The sequence below is a fragment of the Typopeltis vanoorti genome, chromosome 12 (assembly GCF_054136105.1).
Source record: "Typopeltis vanoorti isolate ZY-2024b chromosome 12, IOZ_Tvanoo_1.0, whole genome shotgun sequence".
NCBI classification, from domain to species: Eukaryota; Metazoa; Arthropoda; class Arachnida; order Uropygi; family Thelyphonidae; genus Typopeltis; species Typopeltis vanoorti.
The window spans coordinates 798,257-814,388 of NC_143560.1; the positions used below are offsets into that span (position 1 = coordinate 798,257).

Consider the following 16,132-nt stretch of genomic DNA (forward strand, 5'->3'; position numbering starts at 1 on the left):
CAAAAGCAGGAAATTGGCAGGCCAAATGCTGGGAGTTTACTTAATAGACTACTGACTATTAAGTAAACAGTGCAGACCTCAGTCAAAATCCTTGGAAATATCAAGAACAACCACTTCAGATTCACCAACCTTTTCCCATCTTGTCTAGAGATGGGTGACATAGGTTAGCAGATCCTCTTTTGATTGGCAGTGACAGAATCCATACTGTCAGTTATTTATTAGATGAGAGCCTTTAATTAGCAAAGGAGTTGGATGTTGATGGTTCTTTCCATTACTTTAGAAAGAATTGAGATGGGAGAAATTGGATGGTAAGTTTAAAAGGTATAGTTTTTCACCCTTCTGAGGAAGAGACTGTCTATGGATTAATTTCCAGAATGCAGGATGGATATCAGTGGAATAAGAAAGTGTAAACAGGAGGAATAGAGTGGGAGTCAACTCTGAAGCACAGACCTTTAAAATAATCAGAGGAATGCCATCAGGCCAGGAGACATTTTGGTATCCAATTTAAGCAAAATTTTTCTGATCTCTTTCTGGCAAAAGGGCAAATGAGGCATTCAGCATTTGGAATGGTTAAGAGACATTTACCATGATCAGCTATGCAAGCAATGGAAATGCAGGAAGCCAGGAGGTTGCTCATTCTGTGGATGATAATGCAATAGTACCACTTGGGTGTAATAGTGATAGGAATAATGTTGGGCAAAAGTTACAGCCAACAGAATTTTTTTTTTGTTGTTGACTAGAGACCAGGTTTCCCAAAGTCAGTTTATGATGTGTTGCTAATTTTCTTGTAGCTATTCTGAGATTTGGTGTAAACAATATAAGAAGATGGAGTATTGAATGCAAGCCAGTTGCACTATTTATGCCTTCTTTTGTAAAGCCTTGGCACACCTGTGGGAGAAACAAGGGCTTAGATAAGGGATAGGAATTTAGGATGGAATGAAGAATAAATGTTTCCATGATAAGAATTATTTCAGTGATTCATTCTGCACACTAAAACACAGTCTTACCTTTTCTCACACAAAGAGATCCCAGCTCACCTACCCTTACCTAAGTAATACACAAATCACCAAACAAGATCAGATCTCTGCTTGGACTAACATTTACTTCCAGTGACAAATGATTTAACTATCAGTTTAACTACTATCACGACCTATTAAACCCAGCATCAGTCATCATTTGTCACATTCATTTTTTGGTCAAAAAATCTACATACTCATCATTTACCTCCAGTCTTTCTTGGCATAAACACATCACATCAATAGTCTCTCCACCATCCAAGAAACTTGGTCTTCTCTTTCATTCCAAAGCATATTTTACACCCAACCAATTCTTCATTATATACAAATTCCAAATCTGTCCATGTTTAGAATACCTCACATTTGGAGTGGTGCACTTAAAACTTCCCTTAAAATCCTTGACACTATCCAGAGGTGAGCAATTAGGCTCACAGATGATCCCTCTCTTATACTCACTTCAACCTCTATCTCACAGTGTAGTGTTTCAACACTGTATTTATTCTACAATTCACTGATCCAGTGAATTAGCAACCATCAATCCTCCATTCTGTTACACCTGTTAATAATAGAACTGCAGCAGCCTAGCACCACTTTACTGTGCAACTGTCAACACACCAAACCTGCTTCTGTTCATCCTCTTTTATTCTGTTGCACTGGAAAAGCCTTCCTCAAGAAGTATTCCCAAAGAACTACAACCTGCAACTCTTCAAAAACCACCTTACATCCTCATCTGCAACCCCAATACGTCACTGATGTGACTACAGGTCTCTCGACCTATTGTGTATGGGATCAATATACAAAAACATAGGTGGCCAGAAATAGTAATTTTACAAAGGAAATGAGGCACAGAAATTGCAAAGATCATCCCACAACTTTCTTATAATGCCATACAATGTGTGGATGTGAGTGGTTGTGTGTGTGTTGCTCCATTGGGTGGGGGGGGGGGGATTTGCACTATACTGAGGTCAAAGTTGCTGCCATAAAAGACTTGCACACAGTTAGTAAACCAATAATCAAGTGAGTGATCGACTGGTAATAATTGAATACTTCTCTATAAGATTGATATATATAAGATCCAGATAAATAATTTATCTCATCATCAATAAATGTTTCCCATGCATAAGGCTGCAATGCTAGTTTTCCATTTGCACCTGTCCCTTGCAGCTGCTCTTGCTTCTACCAAGCTCGGCCATCCTGCCTTATTAATTTTGTTTTTCTCCAAGTTAATTTTGGGCTACCTCTAGAGCATCCCCCTTCTGGTGCCCAACTTAATGCTACTTGTGAAATTCTGTTTATCCCAATGCGTAGAACATGACCAGTCCATTTCCATCTTCTTAGGCAAATCTCATCTACGGACTTGGAGAAAGTTTTCTTTAAATGTTCATTGTTAGTAATTTATTTGGCCAGAAAATTTTTAAATATAGAAAGTACTGCTCGCACAATAGATTTATAGATATTAATTTTCACTTTAACTGTATTATCTGATGTTTTCCATAATTTATTTAATGAAAAAGTATCAACATCTTCAATTGTTTCATTTTTTAACTTAATTTCATTATTTGATTTTTCATTTATTCACAACCTTGGTTTTCTTCTTATTTATATGAAGACAAACAGTTTCTTGGGCAATGAGCAAAGTCATCAGTGTTTAGCAATAAGTCATTTAACTTGTAGGACAGGAGCACTATAATTTATCTCAGGTGACAAGTATTAATGTCAAAAAAGATCAACTATCAGCTTTCATCAACTCATTAAGAGGAATAATCTTTTATTGAGCTTGATTTAAAAGATATGATAACCAAAAATAAAAGTCTCTTCTATTAAATATATTTTATATATGTAGACATTTTACATTTTTATAATGTATAACATAATGCAATATCTCAAATTTACAAGACAAAGTTTCTTTTATTAAATATTAAGGTCCAAAACCAAAAAATGCAAATGTCCAGGTAAACATACCTTTTTCTCTTCAGAACACCAGCCAGACAAGCCTGCTGAGGTTTTTTGGAAGTTTGTGGGTTAAACAGCTTCTTTTTTAATTCCTGAAGTTTAGCTTCAGCAGCAGTTTCAGACAAATGAGCTACAGCTTTGTGTGAAAAGTTAAGGAACAAAGTTTCCTTCTTATAAAAAAAAATCAATCCTAAGAGAATTAACATATAAAGCAAAAAACAAACCACATACTAGTTAAACATTCTATTTCAATCACTTAGAATGATTAAATATTAATACATCCACAACAATAACTCCTCTAAGACAAAAGCTTGAATAGTGATTACTAAAACTTCACTAGTACTATTTCATTTTTTCAACAAAATATTACAAATCATATAAACTTGAAAATAAATTTTAACAAGAACTCTTACTTGACAATAGGTGAAAAAATTATATTCCAATTAATGGTGAGATCAAAGAATGATGATATCAGTGTAGAGATTTGCATCATCAAATTCCCGATATGCAACATCAAGGGATGTACAGGATATTATGATAGTACTACATAAAAAACTCACAACATTACTAACTTCTTATCAACAATTTTTCTCGAAATCAGTCTCTTATTTGTCAAGACTCCTATATTTCTATCTTCTAAGGCACTTTTTACATTATCCACCTATATCTTGGTCTTTTTCCTGCCAATCTGGCAGAGAACATTTGTTTTGCTTATCATTCCTCTCCCATTCTGTTTAAGTGACCATATCACCTGAGATTAGTTCTGCTAACATTCCTGGAACAATGCCAAGTTCATTTCTAACATCCTTGTTTTAATATGATATTGCCATTGATGCAATCTGTTCACAGCCCTAATCTTTCTTAGAACACTCATATCTGTGGTTTCTAGTCATTGGTAAAGTGTTTTATTTCTAACCCAACTCTCTCAGATCTATAAGTTAAAATTGGTTTGAACACAATCTTGCATACAGCTAATTTAGTGTTTTGATTAATTTCTCTTATTCCATATAAATTTATTCAGTTTACTTCCAATCATACCAGTTTTGTTGATTCTGTTGTCTATTTCCATATTTACCTCTTACCTAAGTAGCTGAAATGTTTTACTTGTTCTATAGGTTCTCCATTTATGATGCAGCTGATATGTTTCTGCCTATTTTCATTGTCTTGTTATTGCTAATATTCAGACAATTTATTAACAATTATTCAATTTAGTCAGGGAATCTTGCACTTGTACTGGATTTATTTAGAAGTATAACATCATTGGCAAAAAGCAAAGATCTGAGATTAACACATCCGATTTTGATATCAGGTTTAATACCGCTTTCCTTCATAACATGATCCGTATAGATAATGAATAACAGAGGAGAATGTACATGCTTGTCTGACACCATTTTTAACATCAAAACATCTTTTGATGTTTGAAGTACAGGAATTCAGAAATGAATTCCTGTACTTCTTTCAATTCTAACTGCTGCCTTACAACTCAAACAATGACTATGACTAAGTATTGCTTGAAATAATGCCATATTGGCACCCTACAACTGTAGCTTTTGAATAGCTTTTCTCTTGGCACTTTGTCATATGCCTTTTGCAGGTCTACAAAACTTAAATACAGATCTCTGTTACATTCTCACGATTTCTGAACTATTTGTTGTAAAGTGAAAATCTGATCGTGACAACCTCTGTTTGGCCTGAATCCATCTTGTTCTTCACCAAGTTTCCCTTCCAGAATCCTTCTCAACTGTTTCTCAAGTATACTTGCATAAATCCTATCAAGAACACTCAGTAGGGAAATACCTCTGTAACTCTCACATTCAGTTTTCTTTCTATTTTTATAAATGGATACTATGAGAGCTCTACTCTGATCATTTGGAATTCGTCCCTCTGTCCAAGCCTTCTGAACTATTCAGTGTAGCCACTGTAAGAATTTTATACCTCCATACCTTAGCATTTCTGGTTGAATATCATCTACTCCCACCTTTCAGGCTTTTGATGGCTTTTTCTACTTCAAGAATATATATGTGTGTATTCCTGATTGCTTATCCGTCGAGTGTTTTTTTTACTACTGTGCTCTCACTGCTTGTTTCATTTAGCAATTTTTCAAAGTAATTAGACCATACATCAAGGATATATTTTCTCCAGTTTTCATAACTTTGTCATCTCTAATTCCTTTTACAGCACTCTTTCCTCCATTTCTGAGGTTTTTCAACAGCCACCAGAATATTTTGCCCCCTTCCTGATATTTATTTTCTATTTTCTTACCAAAGTCTTTCCATGACTTCAGTTAAGATAGTTTTACAGTGTGTTTAGCTTTATTACATTTGTCTCTGTTTTCTCTAAGAGCACAGGCTGACTTACTTGCCAGGAACTTTCGATATGCTTTCTTCTTTTCCTTCACTACCTCCGAGTCCACCATTGAGTTCTGATTTTTCTATTCTTATAGACAACCCCACCACCACATGCCTTTCTGGGTGAATCAATCAATGTTTTCTTCAATATTTCCCACTAAATCAAGGTTTGGTTCTTGTTTTCAAACTCTTCCGTTTTTTTCCTTCAATGACGTTTGTGTATTTTAGTCTACAGTTTACATCCAACAGCTGCTCAACTTTTATTCGCATTAAACCTTTCTTACACATTCTTCTTTTCAATATGAAATTCAATTTTATCCTGCCTAAATGGTGATCACTTCCAATTTCAAATCCTCTGCACACTCTAATGTCCTGAATCAGTGAGAAAACATCACTATCAACAATAACAAAATCAATGAGACTTTTCTTATTCCTTGCCTCTTCTCTCCATGTGAATTTGTGCACATTTTCATGTTCGAACATGAAATGGGAAAATGGTGTTATTATTAACACCATTTTCCCATTTTTTTATTATTAGCTTTGCTCTTTTCTCCAAATTTTCCCAAAATATTTCTGTATGTCTAACAATCATTATCCCCAACAAAAACCAACTTTTCTGTGTCAGTTGCTTTCTCTAAAGCCTCAAAAAAATTCCTCCACTTCAACCTTAGAACCTTGTGTGGGACTACAGGCACAAATAAGTCTCATTGTCCAGCTCCTCATTCTGATATTTGCCCACATCACTCTTCTTGATATTGCCTGCCATTCAAGAAGATTAGCCTTGTATTTAGTGTTGAATACTATAGCTGCTCCTTTTCCCTGATTGTTATTGTCTAAATATTACATAAACATCAGTAAAGGAGTAGCCCAAGGATGGTTATATGGTTATAACCTTAACATAAAATACACAGATGATATTATGATGATAGCAGACACAAAAGAAAAAATGGTGAACCTAATAACCAAACTAAACAATATGGCCAAAGAATACAGCATGACCATAAATATAGGTATCCTTCGATTAATGTGGTTAATCAATTCCTCGATGCTACCACGTATATCAAAATCTTGTTAATCAAATCTAATAATCAATGGTAAAAATTACAATGCATCCATGATCGATTACTGTATTAATAATTAGTTTTTATATGGTACTCTTTTAGGAAAGATAAAAAATGAATGCAAAGTAAATGTTTAATAAATGCTTGAACCTACATTAGTTACTGCACTTTTTTTTTTATCAAAAGAAGTTTTCAAGAGTCGTTTGAACAGTTTTAGTTTTTTTCTTATCAGCATGAATTCTACGATTACAAGCAAAATGACTCTCCAGACCTCGGCAAACAAGCGCAATGAAACAAAGAAAAAACACCACAATTATAATACATGATGATATACAAATTAAGTTAATAATGAATCCAACATTATTTCATAACTGAATATAGAAACTAAAAGTTTCGGCAGATGCAAGCATAAGCAACCTTATGGGCAACTCATAATAAAGGTGGAGCAAGCTCCAGATCACTTTCCTTAGTATTTTCCATAATGTAAAGCACATCTCCTAGAGGAGATGTATGATAAATAAGCCTTTGGCTCTCTATTTCAGTAATACATGATGGTTTATTTATTTTCAGTTACAATCTAGAAATTATTGAACAAAGAATAAAAAAAACAACTAAACCATACTATGCTGACATCGGAGGTTGCGGTATCTTTCAGATACAATTTACTGTCAAATATCATAAACTTTTACATAACATGTGTTAAACCAAACTGAAGCAAAAAACAGTGCCGAATATCAATCATAACATATGAAAGCACAGCTACACACGACCTCCAAGCTATACACTGAATTGTGTAAGAATATTTATATTAAACATTTTGCATGTATCTGTCAGATCATGCTGCAAGCTCCGCAGGGTTAAAGGCATGTTAATCAAAACTCTTGCCGCGTATATCAAGGGATTGCAGCAATTAATTTTGCCCCGTTAAGCAAGGGATACCTGTACAGACAAAACAAAAATCTTGATAATTGGAAAAACGAAGAAAACTAAACTTCTCCTTGAATGGATCAACAATTGAAGAGATAAAACAATTCAACTATTAAGGAACTAACAGAACACCTAGATACCATGACCACTATTAATCTGGAATTTTACCAAGCTAGGTAAAATCTGGAAAAATAAAATCTCCAAACCTCTAAAAATAAAATTATATAATGCAATTTTAATACCCACTGTGCTATATTCTTCAGAAACTTGGACACTGTAGAAGACAGTGATACGAAAACTGGAGGCTTTCGAGATGAAATGTCTCAGAAAAATAAAACAAAATGGACAGAAAATAAAACAAATGAAACTGTAAGACAAGACCTAAAATATACAAACTCAATCAAAAAGATCAAAAGAAGACAACTTCAGTGCTATGGACATGTCAAAAGAATGCCATCCAAAAGACTACCCAACCTTGCTCTGTATGTAAGAATAAAAAAAGAAAAAAGTAAGACCAAGAACTAAACGGATAACAACAATAAAGGTCAACTCTGGATCCCCAACAACAGCCACACAAGAAACGGAGATTCCTGGAGGTTGTTGTGGAAACATGGAAGACTCAACCCAACGGAAGAGGATAGTAAGTAAATATTACATTTTGTATTTATTTCTTAAAAAGATCTCACCAGTTTTTGTCTTTTTTGTTTCAGTCACCCTTATTATGTCAATCTGGTACTTACCCAATTCTTCTGATAGTTCCATTTCTTTGCCATTCAGGCTTCATGTTGATAGTACCGATGTTGAACTCTGGTGATGTTGAGTTGGGATGTGTTTCAGGATTTGTTTCTGTAGCTGAATTTTTGTTGTTCGCCCTGGTTCCCCGGCAAAACCAATGGAGACCTTGTTTAACCAGGCGACACCCGCGGCAAGTAGAAATTCTGTCATATTGTACAATTATTTTGCATTATGGTTTAAGCCAATAAACATACAATTTGGTCGGCTAAATCCCAAATTGCCAGCCCATCCTCGTTTGTTCAGTTTCCAGGTAGATAAACTAACAGGGTGCACCATGAGAAGGTCAGAAGCCCTGGTCAGTTCTCTGTATTCCTTTAAAGACTATGTGGAGGCAGGTCTCCTTTCAGTTATACAGCTTTGACCCTTAAGCATCCCTCAGAGATTTGCATGAGAAGAATATCACATTTTTTTGTTGATGCTGTATCATCAGAGCAGACAAATGATTTATTCTTATCCAAACGAAGCAGACTTACACTTGTTTACATTTACATATGAAAATTTACTGTGTTAAAGATACCAAGCCAATTTAAACCTGGTTTTACTCCATTTCCCAAGTAAGCAAACAGACAAATAAGTCAAGTTTGCACCTGCACGTAGTGCGAGTCTAACTGACCCACAAGGTAGTACAAGTCTAGGCAACTCATGGTAAAGGTGGAATAAGCTCTGATCACTATTCTTAATATTTACCCTTAATGCAAAGCCCATCTCCTTGAGGAGATGTATGATGCTATGCATTAAAGGCAAGGGGCCACTACCCAGACCGGTTTCGATCATTATTGAGGTCTCATCAGTGGGACCCAAGCTTGAGATTTTTATTTAATAAGGTCAAAGCACCTTTTGGTAACTCGTTTTGGTAAAATGCTTATAAGCTCTGTATTACTTAACCTTGGTATTTCTAAGCCTGGCTCCCACTGATGAGACCTAAATAAAGGTCAAAACCGGTCTGGGTAGTGGCCCCTTGCGTTTAATGCAGAGCATCATACATCTCCTCAAGGAGATGGGCTTTGCATTAAGGGTAAATATTAAGAATAGTGATCAGAGCTTATTCCACCTTTACGAGTTGCACTATCTTGTGGGTCAGTTAGACTCACTACATGCAGGCCCAAACTTGACTTATTTGTCTGTTTCCTTACTTGGGAAATGGAGTAAAACCAGGTTTAAAATAGCTTGGATCTTTAACATATATTATACCCACGGTAAAAAACTTTCTACACGAAAATTTACTGTGTTGGGAGGTGAAAAACACAGGTTTCAGGGAGGAAAAAACCAACTCTACCACCTCTTTATGAGATACACTAACTTGTGTTCAGTTTAAAAGCTCTTATAGAGGTTCAAATTTCATGTATGAGATTTGAAGCTGAAAAAAAAAAAATTTTTTTTCAACTTTTTTAGAACTTTGTTTTCAATGAACTAACTCTTCAGTACATAGGTTCAGCATACAGAAACATTTTATGACATGCAGTTGACTCTCCTTAGAGTGAACTTATGAACCACAGGAAAATTTACCACAGGTCAGTTCTCTATTCCTTTAAAGACTATGTGGAGGGTAAATTCAATGGATTTACCGCAGTGAATTTCTTTTCAGACAGCATCCTGTTGATAGAAATTTTGAAAATTTTATGGAATTTACAACTGTGTTAAAAAAACTTTTTTTATTATCCCGACGTTTCAATCTTCACATCAAGATCATCATCTCGAGAGTACATAAATATACAGGACAAACTGAGTTACATCATTAACTGAAAGCTAGCGAAACAATGATATGATCACATGTTATTCTATTGGCTTGACCTCTGGTGGAAAAATAAAATTTAAAAAAAAATTTTAAAAAAAATAAAAAATAATTTTTACATCAAGCTAAATTATATTTTTACAATGACAGGAATAAACATTCTTTTAGATGGTTTTCTTTCAGAAACAATTGGTGTCCTATTTTTAGTATTACAATTCTTATTTTTGATTTACAATACTGGATTTTCTAGTCCTGTTTAGAAAATCCAGTGTTGTAAATCAAATATAACAATTGTAATACTAAAAATAGGACACCAATTGTTTCTGAAAGAAAACCATCTAAAAGAATGTTTATTCCTGTCATTGTAAAAATATAGTTTAGCTTGATGTAAAAATTTATTTTTTATTTTATTTTATTTTTTTTCCACCAGAGGTCACACCAGTAGAATAACATGTGATCAAATCATTGTTTATCTAGCTTACAGTTAATGATTATTATTATTATTTTCGGGCTACTCCAGGGAGTCCTTAGACTCATCGAGGGAGGCCCTAAACATCATGTCCACACAACTATAAGGCATTCTCACAGTACCTATCATACCTTGCCTTGAACTCGCTCACTGTCATAGCACCCACAACAGACTCTGGGAGGCTTATTCCACTCATTTACCACTCTAAAAGTAAAGAACCCAGCTCTAACACCCCTGCTAACCACACTCTTGCCCAGCTTCCATAGGTGTCCCCTAGCTATCCCACCACCACCAGTCCTGATCTCAAAAATATCCTCTGAATTAATCTTATAAAATCCTTTTAGCAATTTGAATGTCTCAATCATATCTCCCCTTTTCTGCCTATCAACCAGTTTCTGCAACCCACAAATCTTCAACCTGTTCTCATATGGTTCATTCCATAGACCTGCTATCATCTTAGTCACTCGCCTCTGGATCCTCTCCACCTCCTCCCCATCAAGAAGGAACCGAGGTGACCAAATCTGGACACAGTAGTCAAGATGAGGTCTTATCAAGGCTCAGTACAGAGGTACAATAACTTGCTCGTCTCTGCTCATTAAGGTATTTTTCAACAACCAAGTGAGTTGATGAGCTGATTTAGCTACTTTCGTAATGTGCCCCCTAAACTTCATCTCCACCAACACTCCCATGTCCCTGGCCTCATCAATCTCTTGGAGTACAGTTCCACCCATGTGGTATACTGCTGCTAATCTTTTCACCTCAAAATGCATAACCTTACATTTTGTCACATTAAATTGACATCCATTCTCCTTAGCCCAGAACTCCAATCTATCTAAGTCATCCTGCAAGACTTTTGACATCTTCTGCATTCACTATCGCCCTCCCCAACTTTGCATCATCAGCGAACAAACGAACTGTTCCACTTAGATCCTTCCCTATATCGTTAATGAACAGATTAAACAGCAGTGGTCCAAGAATAGAACCCTGCGGCACCCCTACTAGTCACAGGCCGTCTTTTGGACTCCACTTCTGAATAAACCACTCTTTGATATCTCTCCATCAACCACCCACCTATCCATCTCACCAACCCTATATCCATTCCCATATGTTGTAGTTTACGGATTAGAATTCCATGTGGTATCCTATCAAACGCCTTTGCCAGGTCCAGCAGTATCACTGTAAACCCATTTCCCTTATCCAGTTCAGCCGTCACCTTGTTATAAAACTTGAGCAAGTTACTCAGGCATGATCCACACTTTACAAAGCCATGCTGTCCCCTGTACAGCATCTCATTTTCATCAATCCATTCCTGTATTTTTCTCTTGACTACTTTCTCCAAGACCTTGACAACAACTCCTGATATGCTGATCGGTTGGTAATTTGCAACCATAGTCTTGGATCCTCCTTTATGCAGTGAAATCATTTTCCCCTCTTTCCATGCCTTCGGGACTAAACCAGACCCCAAGACTCAGATTAAACAATATGGTCAAGGGCACTGATAATTCCTTAGCCGCTTCACGCAAGACCCGTGCCGGTATACCATCCAATCCCACAGATATATTCACATTAAGGTTCTGTAACAGACTATTCACCTCCACTTCATTCATCACAATTCCCATATAAACTAATGGCTCCTTCATTTTTTCAATGTCACCACCTGGATGATATACTTTTGCAAAGTGTGCGCTCAGTAACTCCACTATATTGACTGGTTCAGTGACCTCCTTACCATCTTCACTCCTTAAAATCATTTTGCCATGTACAGTTTTTTTCTTGCTTTGCAGCATACTGAAAGAACTGTTTGGGATTCTCTTTTGCTTGCATAGCTAGTTTCCTTTCATGATCGGCTTTTGCTGTTTTTACCACACTCGTCACACTTCTGGCCTGCACTTTATACCATTTGTGCCTGCAGGTCACCCCTTTCTTTAAATTCCCTCCACAGTTGTTTCTTTTTTTGCAGCTCAAGCTTAATGGTGTTATTCATCCATTTAACCCCTACTTGTTTTACTATTCGGACCCTAGGTATACAATCAGCCATAACCTCCTGTAAATGCTGCTTGACCACTTCCCATGCTCTATCAACATCGAGCCCTTGCAGTTGTACATGCCATGGCACTGATCCAAGCAATCTCCTAAGCTTGTCATACTTGCCAGCATGATAATTCCACATATACCCTGTCTTAATCAAAAATTCCACACCTTTAGCCACCTCCCAGGTCAAGACCTTATGATCACTCTCACCAATAGGTGGCAACATGGTCATATTCATTACAATCAAATTGTGAGATGCTATTACCAGGTCAAGCACTCTCACACCCCTAGTATTTTCAATTACATGCTGTCTTAGATAGTTATCCCTTAATAATTGAATAAAATCCATTTCCTTCCTCACATGTGTCCTCTCCTCCTTCCAATCAACCATAATTAAAATCCCCCATAATAATTACCCTCCTTCCACTCATTTCATCTATTTGTTTATGCATATTATCTCCACCATCTATTCCATCACCTGGTCTATAGCAGCACCCAACTGTATATTTTATTCTGCCAGTCTCAATCTCACACCAAATAGCCTCAAATGAGCTCCTTTCACTATCCTGCAATACAACTTCAATTCTCCTAGGCTGTAGTTCATCAGCTATCATCAATAATGATGTAACTCAGCTTGTCCTGTATATTTATGTATGCTCCAGATGATGATCTTGATGTGAAGATCGAAACATCAGGATAATAAAAAAAATTTTTTTAACACGGTTGTAAATTCCATAAAATTTTTAAAATGAATGCTGATCACCGTGTAACCCTTAAAGAACTGTTATAGTGAGTCAAAGTGAGCCACCATAGCTTATTACAGTCAACTCACTTTATCATAGGCAAGTTTTTCTATGATATTTACTATAATAAAGGCCTGACTAATAAGTTAAAAGAAGTTTCAGGGAGGAAAGAAAAAACCAACTGAATATACAGAATGCTCCTTTTTTTCATGAGGTGAGTATTTCTCTCATTGATCATCTGCATTCAAATCAAAATTTCATAAAGATTTTGTGATTTAAATGATAATTTTCTCAATTTCTGAAATTAAAAAAAAAAGTCAGTAAAGCAAATGGTCTATAACTGACATTTTAAAATTCTACTACAGGGAATAGTTCTTTTATTTTATTAATACACAAGATCAAACAACCTCAGATTCACAATATGTAAATGCAAATTCAGAAATACTTCATTAATTCATCCAATCTCTCTCTCAGAAATATGCCCCAAGGATATTCTATATTCCTGAATTTCATGACATTCCTCTTTCCAACGCTGTGATTCCATTTCCATTTTTGTTTTGTCTACTAATTCGAGGAAAGCAACTTCATCATCATCTAATCCTTTGATTAAGTTCTCTAGATGATACAAAAAAATCCTCTAAATTAATGGTGTTCTTGGAAAGCAGCAATGTTACAAAATTAAGTTATTTCACTGTCAGATAAACTTTAAAAAAAAGTTAATTAAATATCTGCAATGAAGAATTTATTACAGAACAAAGAAAACTGGCAAAATATATGTGCAATGTAAAACAGAATAATGACAGTGAAATATTATTGCAGGAAATACACTTCTCTACTTAGCACTGACTAAGAAACTTTCATAAGTTTACAGACACTTTTTAACACAGGTTCTGTAATTAAAAAATGCATCATGAAATTAATTATGTGACATATCATGCATACACAAAGTGAACAAATCCATGCAGTCTGAAAAATTTGTTAAAAATTAAACAGCATGCAGAAACTTACAAAGTCACAGTAATAGTTTTGTCACAGATGTCATAAATATAAGTTATGATTTTTCTCATCAAACAGTTTCTTTTTTTCTGTCTATTACTCCTACTCCTTATTTCTGGATGGAGCAGGTTTCATCTACATGTATAAATGTGATTTAGTAATGGGAGGGATATCGAGTACCTCTGCAAAAAAGAAAAGCTCCAGCTGACTAGAAAGCAATGCAGAAACAGTGTTCAGAATGTTTTGGAACAAGCCTGTATCCAAGAAAACATCTTGCCTTTTATCCATAGAAACTCAAATAGTTATAGCACATTATACCAAATAAAAAAAAAAAGTCCAATGTTACGAATTTTTGTACACTGTTTTTTTCTCTGTAATGTGAAATTCACTCACAAAAAATTGGGAACACACTGTACATTCTTCCATTAGAATGTTATGCATACTGTAAGTATTTTTGTTGCTAGACTTTTTATACATTTTCATATTTACATTTATTCCATAATCTTAATGTTTAATTTGATCATATTCTTATTTTATTGTTCATGTTTCTAATTCATATCGTCACCCCTAACACACACACACACTTTTGGATCTTCACCTTCCGTATTATGTTTCATTTTTATACTTAATTTGGCCTAATTACAAGTTCAGTATTAAAAAATAAAAATAATAAAAGTCAGAAATAAATTAGATGGCTCTCTAAACAAATATCTTTCTTTCCTTTCAAAGATATTCAGGAAGTTCTTCATAATATAGCCTTCAAAATAAATTTTAGCTATTAAACTTTATTAGTACACTTATTGACCTTGGAGGTTGGTAATATCCTATTAAACTTTGCATATATAAAAAAAAAAAAGGGACAAGACAAACCTTATATAAATATAAGTTTCTGTGGTTCAGCAGTTCTGCAGGAAGTTTTCAGTATTGAGACAACATTATAATATAAATATAATATAAATATGCACAGATGCAGATATAAGCACAGATAAGAACAGATGGCATCAATGGAAACATCATATTAAAAACGAGGATATTAAAAGGAACTTGCATTGTCAGCATCCAGGAATGCATTAGCAGAGATAATCTCAGGTGGTATGGTCACTTAGACAGAATGGGCAAGGAGAGATTGGCAAAACAAGTGTTCTCTGCCAGGTTGGTGGCAAAACAACCCAGAGGATGACCAAGATATAGGTTGATTGATACGGTACAAAGTGCCTTAGACGATAGAAATATAAGATCTGATAATGTTGGAGTCTTGCCAAGTAACAGACTGATTTGAAGGAAAATTGTAGATAGGAAGTTAGTAATGATGTAATTTTTTTCATGTAGTACTATCATATCCTGTACACCCCTTGAGGGTACATGGCAGGAATTTGATGATGATATAAATAAACAATCAAAACCAGACAAGTTTCATATGACATCATCAAGGGAGGTGGTAGATAAGTTTTACACAACAAAAGCCAATTAACAATCAATTACATGTATACAGTAATAGCAACAACTAACAATTATATTTAACAGTTGTGAAGTTATCAAAAACATCTAATATGTGTAATTAATTGTTAATAGATTTTTGTTGTGTAAAATTTATGTACCACCACCCCTGATTACGATGTACGAAACTTGTCAGGTTTTAATTGCTTATTTTTATTAAGCTCCTTATTTATGTTATAATGTGGTCTCAATACCGAAACTTTCCAAAGACAAACCTTATATTCAAAAATTCTAACTTATAGTCTTCATCATCATCAAATTCATGCCATGTACCCTCAAGGGGTATACTGGATATGATAATAATGATGTAAATTTTTCATGTAGTACTAACTTCCTATCTACAATTTTCCTCAAAACCAGTCTGTGACCTATCAAGACTCCAACATTATCAGATCTTATATTTCTATCTTCTAAGGCACTTTTTACCATATCAATTCACCTATATCTTGGTCTTTCTCTAGGGTCTTTTTTCTGCCAACCTGGCAGAGAACACTTGTTTTGCTAATCTTTCCTCGCCCATTCTGTTTAAGTCACCATACCACCTGAGATTAGCTCTGCTAACGT

At 35.0% G+C, this 16,132-nt stretch overlaps 1 protein-coding gene across 3 annotated transcripts in view; it reads right to left on the reverse strand.

The window, feature by feature from the left end:
* The window catches only part of LOC150100541 (PSME3-interacting protein-like), a 148,124-nt gene that overhangs the window by 64,884 nt on the left and 67,108 nt on the right, over positions 1 to 16,132 (reverse strand). For 2 of the 3 annotated variants that reach the window (XM_090401410.1, XM_090401409.1), the window contains exons 5-6: positions 13,568 to 13,690; positions 2,979 to 3,108 (exon numbers count right to left, since the gene is read on the reverse strand). In XM_090401410.1, coding sequence (XP_090257536.1) covers positions 2,979 to 3,108; positions 13,568 to 13,690 — 253 coding nt within the window. The remainder of the gene's footprint in view (positions 1 to 2,978; positions 3,109 to 13,567; positions 13,691 to 16,132) is intronic. The other variant, XM_090401411.1, reaches the window with a different exon arrangement.